This window comes from Juglans microcarpa x Juglans regia, chromosome 7S (genome assembly GCF_004785595.1).
Source record: "Juglans microcarpa x Juglans regia isolate MS1-56 chromosome 7S, Jm3101_v1.0, whole genome shotgun sequence".
Taxonomy (NCBI): domain Eukaryota; kingdom Viridiplantae; phylum Streptophyta; class Magnoliopsida; order Fagales; family Juglandaceae; genus Juglans; species Juglans microcarpa x Juglans regia.
The window spans coordinates 3,174,224-3,180,230 of record NC_054607.1 but is presented as its reverse complement, the minus strand read 5'-3'; the positions used below and the strand labels follow the sequence as shown (position 1 = coordinate 3,180,230).

The 6,007-nt window shown below is 36.7% G+C and overlaps 1 protein-coding gene across 1 annotated transcript; it reads left to right on the top strand.

Moving 5' to 3' along the window:
- The first annotated feature begins 679 nt into the window (after positions 1 to 679).
- Positions 680 to 1,090, top strand: LOC121241460 (uncharacterized mitochondrial protein AtMg00810-like). The gene has a single exon (XM_041139243.1). The coding sequence runs from the start codon at positions 680 to 682 to the stop codon at positions 1,088 to 1,090; it is 411 nt and encodes a 136-aa protein (XP_040995177.1).
- The last annotated feature ends 4,917 nt before the right edge of the window (positions 1,091 to 6,007 follow it).

The following is a 6,007-nucleotide window of genomic DNA, read 5'->3' as shown; positions in this document are numbered from 1 at the left end:
AAGAAGAAGTCCAATGGTACTCTTGATAGACGAAAGGCCCACTTAGTGGCAAATGGATACCATCAACAGCACGGTATCGACTTTGACGACACTTTCAGTCCGGTCGTGAAGCCTACAACCATCCGCCTTAGCATTGCCGTGTCTCACAACTGGGATGTACATCAAATTGACATCCAAAATACCTTTCTACACGGTTTGTTGGCTGAAGAAGTTTACATGCAACAACCCGTGGGTTACGTGGACTCCAACTTTCCAAATCACGTCTGTAAGCTCCATAAAGCTCTTTACGATTTGAAGCAAGCGCCTCGCGCCTGGTATTCAAGACTCAGTGATCATCTTCTTACCTTGGGCTTTATCAATTCTAGCTCAGACACATCTCTTTTCACTTATACCCACGGTTTGGTTAAGTTGTTTGTCCTCGTCTATGTTGACGACATTTTGATCACTGGCTCCAATTTGAAGGCTATCTCTTGTCTCATTTAAGATCTCAGTTGTGAGTTTGCAGTAAAGGACTTGGGTGACTTAAGCTTCTTCTTGGGTATTGAAGCCTCTAGAACCTCAGCTGGTCTGTTTCTCTCTCAACGACAATATGTCTTTAATCTTCTCAAGCGCACCAACATGATAGAAGCGAAGCCTGTGTCATCACCCATGTCCTCCTCACAACAGCTATCTTTGTTTGATGGTGCTATATGCGGATCCCTCACAGTATCGTAGTGTTGTTGGCGCTTTACAGTATTTGTCACTGACTTGTCCAGACATCTCTTTTGCCATCAATAAAGTCTGTCAGTTCATGCACAAACCAACTGAACTTCATTGGTCAGCTGTGAAACAGATCCTTCACTATTTGAAGTTCGCTATCAATTTTGGCCTCCAAATTCGACTGAGCTCCTCCACTCAGCTCTCTATTTACTGTGACGTTGATTGGGCTGGTTGCCCAGATGACCACCGCTCCACTTCTGGATATTGTATTTATTTTGGTCTCAACTTAATCTCTTGTAGCTCAAAAAAGCAGCCAATTGTTGCCCGCTCAAGTACAAAGGCGGAATACCGAGTTGTTGCTCATGCTACTGCCGAGTCACTTTGGCTTTAGTCCCTATTACGTGAGCTTGGTGTTTTTCTTTCCACAAGACCAGTTGTATGGTGTGACAACATAGGGGCCACTTACCTCACTGCGAATCCAGTTTTCCATGCCTGTGGAAATTGATTATCACTTTGTTCGGGAGAAGGTCCAACAAAAGTCACTTGAAGTTCGGTTTATATCCAGCAGAGATCAACTAGCCGATGGTCTTACGAAGCCTTTAGTCTCAGCCAATTTTTCACATATGCGAGACAAACTCAACGTCATTCACTCCCCGTTGAATTTGCAGGGGCGTGTTAAGGATATCACAGCAGTTATAACTGGTCCTGATTCTAAGGGATAACAATCTATCAGACTTTCGGAAACTATGACCCTTAAACATAGCAGAGATCAATGCAATGGCACCCATGTTTCATGTCCATAATTATAGGAAAATTGATTTGTATTTAGTTTGTATTTCACATTTACCTTGTATACAATTCATCTATATAAAATAGAGACTTTGCTCTTGTAAGGAAAGGCATAATTACTATTTCTTCTATTTCATCTTTCACTCTGTCTCACATGCTCCAGCTCGCAGCTCCCTCTCTCTTGCCTCTTCCTCGCAGTTCGCTTGTTCCCTTAGTCTCTCTCTCTGACCGAAGTTCTGAATGATCTGACTGTTAGGGTTCCTGGGTTTGGGTCGATCTTGGTTTTTTAACTATTGGGTATTATTGTTTTTCGATTTTCAATGCTAAATGCTTGGCTGAAAATGCAAATCTGTGTGTTCGTTTGGATGGAGGTTTTTATTATTGACACCAGTTTCGTCGTTTTAAGAGTAGAAGGACAGCAAAATAAAAGTATTGTTGGTCCTCATATTGTGGTTAAGAGCTATTTTAAAATTTAAGAAAGTCACCAGAATATTGTTTTGTATTGAAATCACAAGAGTTCTAACTCCTGAGAGATTAAACATGTCGAATCAAGAATGGAATCTTAGTTACTGAGGTGCAATGGGCAGTGATGTTGTTCATGCATTGAACTGTAATATAGGCAGGAATGTAAAATCGTACTGTGTATTTGATTGAATATTGCAATAACTTTTCTTAGAATCCATCCAGAATTAGAGCTGCTGGGGAAAATGAAGAAATGAGTCGTGCTTTCAAAATCGTATGAGATTGGGAAAGAAAGTTCTTGGCTTGGAGCATATAATGTCTCAACCATCATTTCATTGTAAGATGTTGATTGACATTAAAAGAAAAAAAGGAAACTCAATTTCAAATGCTTAACAACGCCTCTCTGCCCACTGGAATACCCAGATCCATAGAGGTAAAACTGAATCCTCTTAGACGAACCGAAGTTAGGAGTGAAAATCAATGAAAACCCGATACTACTTTGCCGCATATATACTAGTTGTCTTTCGTGGGAATTAATCGGCTAATTCCTACGGATGATTAGGGTTATTATAATTAACTTGGGCACACAAAACATTTAAAATTTACAAGTTACTGTTCTAAATAATATTTCAGCAGAAATTTAGATGTAGTGTTAATGGGGACCCAACAATTTTAAGGGATTCTAGTTCTAGGTAACCCTCCCCTAGCAGCTTGTATCTTCCCCACTACTCCATCCTGGTGCATTCAACATGGACAATGCTCCCACCAATTCATTTTGCAGCATTTCTTCATATCTATAGCATGGCAAGTAAAGTACTCTTAAAATGAACAAAAGATTGAAGTGCTTGAATGGGTTAGCATGAATAGCAAATGCTAAGCAGCTATAATGAACTTTTCTGACATTATGCATCATTCTTCATAGAAAAACAATGCACCCTGAACTCCAGCAGCCATGCTCCATCATGCACCAGTCACCAAATATATCAATCATTCAATACCTCAAGTAATGTGTTAAAGATGTTTACATTGAGCAGCAGTACAGTCATTCTTCAAATATTGATTGTTGACTATATATAAATATTTATGGGAGATTTGTGATCAGTACTCATGACTGACAACCTGGTTGAACCAACAAAATATATTCACCAATATTATTAATTTTCATTAATTCCTTATTGGATTCATAGTTGAGAACAGCTAGCGAGTTTGGTTTACAGATCATAAACGCAATTCACTGAATGTAGAAATTTAAGAATGGACAAATTTAAGATCCATATAAAAAAAAAAATCTACCTTTTAATAGGAAATCCCAATTTTGTTATATGGAGTGCATAGGCTTATACACCTACAAAATTGTACATAACATTACTATTAATTAAGCAAATTAACATCTCCATAATTTCAAGAACACACTTGTCAGAATTTGCTTTATTTTTATATTTGAGCGTAATTGGATACAGCTATTTTGAGCCTTTTTTTTTTTTTTTTTAAAAAAGTGATCCCTTTGTCAAAAAACTAAATACATGAGCAGCCCCGAGTAAGCTTAGCATGTGTATATATGCCTATGTAATGAAAAATGAGCATTGAAGTGACGTTATGTTATAAATATAAAAATTCAACTTTAAACTTGATGTTATTTTGAGCTGGATTTTTGTGGAGGGTTAAATTCAACGTACGTTGTTGTAGCATGGGGCGTCTTATAACAAGGTAATAGATTGGTTATGGACCTTCGTAGGAGAGAGGAGCTTTTTCTTTTAAATTGTACGACTTTATAATGTATAGATCATGTACGTGGTTCTTGAATTTGTTGGAGATTTGGAAAGGAGGGAAAAAGGGGTGAAAAGGGAGAAATTTTCTGAGACAATAAACATCTTATATTTTTATTATTTACTTTTATTTTTCTTTGTAAAGTTGGGCTTTTTACTTTGGATCGGGGTCTAACATTTTCCTCTTTCCCTTCTATCCCCCCGTATGACCATTTACCGTTTGTTGCTCAACGTCCTTTATGAACATTGAGGTGGGAGTTGTGATCTTATTATTGGATCACTACGATTCTCCATGACTGTTACCCTTCCTCCATGTCCGTGTAGAAGGAGGTTTCCACGTGGCCTTAAGAGGAGACAAGGAGAAGAGATCAGGAGTAGAGGGAGGAGAGCAAATGGTTGAGTGGAAGAGGAATGGGAGGGTATATATAAAAGAAAAATATGAGACATTAAAGAACACAAATGCCTATTAATATCAACTCATTTGCAAGTAAAACCTCGAATTAATTCTAAGTATGATTTGAAAACAGTGCTTTGTCCTTACACAAGATGCTAGAATGCACTTCCTCTTAGATTGGTAATTAAAATTGATCCCTACTTACAAGTCGATTTAACTTCTGTTACAAATCAAATCATATCATATCACGTGTGTATTCTAGACTAACTTATAAATAAAATGTTTAAATCAATTACATACACACAACAATTATAGCTAATCTAACCTTTCGATTGGTAGCAACTCCTCCTCGGTATGTTATTTGATTTTTCATTCGCCAAATAACTATGGTATTCGTCCCGCCCCGAAAATATAAAAACTAACTCCATCTTCATATGTCTCGTCTCATAGTTAGAGATAGTCTTAAATCAAGAATTTGATTAGATTATTATCTTAATTTGATTTTAATAATTATCAAATGAACATGAAATTTAATTTTCACAATATTTATCTCATCTCTATGTAATTAATTTCTCTATATATAAATAGGAACCGATCTTTGTTATTCAACCAAAATTGAGAATGGTAAACATGTAGCTTTTAAAGTCTCTCTCCCTCATTTTCTCTAGATCATCTTCGTTTCAATTTATTTTTATATTTTGTAATTTCTTTCATTACTAATTATAAATGAGAAAAAGAAATAAGGATTATCGTGGCCTGTTCAGATAGAAATTTTTGACCATATATCGAGATCTTTGTAATGCATAACAAAAGTAAATGATATAGAAGATCACGTAGCTAGGTGAGTCGAGTTTGTGACAGAACATGCATGGCGTTGCAATGGGAAGCAAACATGAGTGTCAACTGTCAATTGATGACTTATAAAGTGGATTGGAGAGTGGTTTACCACAAGGAGAAGGCGTGAGTGAAGCTAAAATTTATAATGGAAAGTATTCCTAAAAGGTCCAAAGCTTATGCATTCATAGAGTACACTAAAAAGAGGCACTCAAAGAGATGAATGGCAAGGTCATTTCTCACGCTTCTACCCGACTCCTATTTTTCATTTGGATCTTCCTTTCATTTATGGCGTTGAATACTAAGGAATGGGTTGGTGTTGAAGTTGAAAAGAGTAAGGTATCGTTTGGATTCGAAGATGAGTTGAGATGAGTTGTGAATAGTAGTGAGATGGGTTGTGAATAGTAGTGAAATTTGTGAGTTAAAGTTGTTGAATAGTAGTGAATAGTAGTGAGATGAGTTGAGATGAATTAAGATGGGTTGTGAATACAAACCGGGCCTTAAAAAGACGAATTTAGATCCGTTAGGCTTAGAAAGCTACACCCACTAGTAAAAGACGAATAGGAAGAAATTAATATACTAACTCAAAAATGGAGTTAAAAGAGTACATAGTAGTGATAACAAAAAACACTAAAACCTAAAATCTTAATACATGCATCCAAGTCTTGCATACACACTAAACAAAAATTTCTACCGAAAGAGAAACCTTTAAATTCTCTCTCAAGCCCTTAATTTGAAGTCTTCTTCCTTGTAGCCTCAAAGTACAAGCATGCAATCTCTTGCATTGCCACCAAAGAGATCTTAAGGTTATATTGCAAAACACCATATTGTACAATGGATTACTTAAAATCAGGCTTCATCTTTCCATTGAAGATGCGGGAGAAATAGGTCGACTTGATCATATCTTTAAGAATAGGGAACTGAATCCATACGAAGAAGGTAACCGGAATACTTGCCAAACAAATTAGAGGAATTGCAATTGGTAATTGCTCATGTAGGATGATTAAAAGAGTAGCAGAAAAGGCTATCATCATGGTAGCAATAGAGAAGAAAAGAGTGGAAA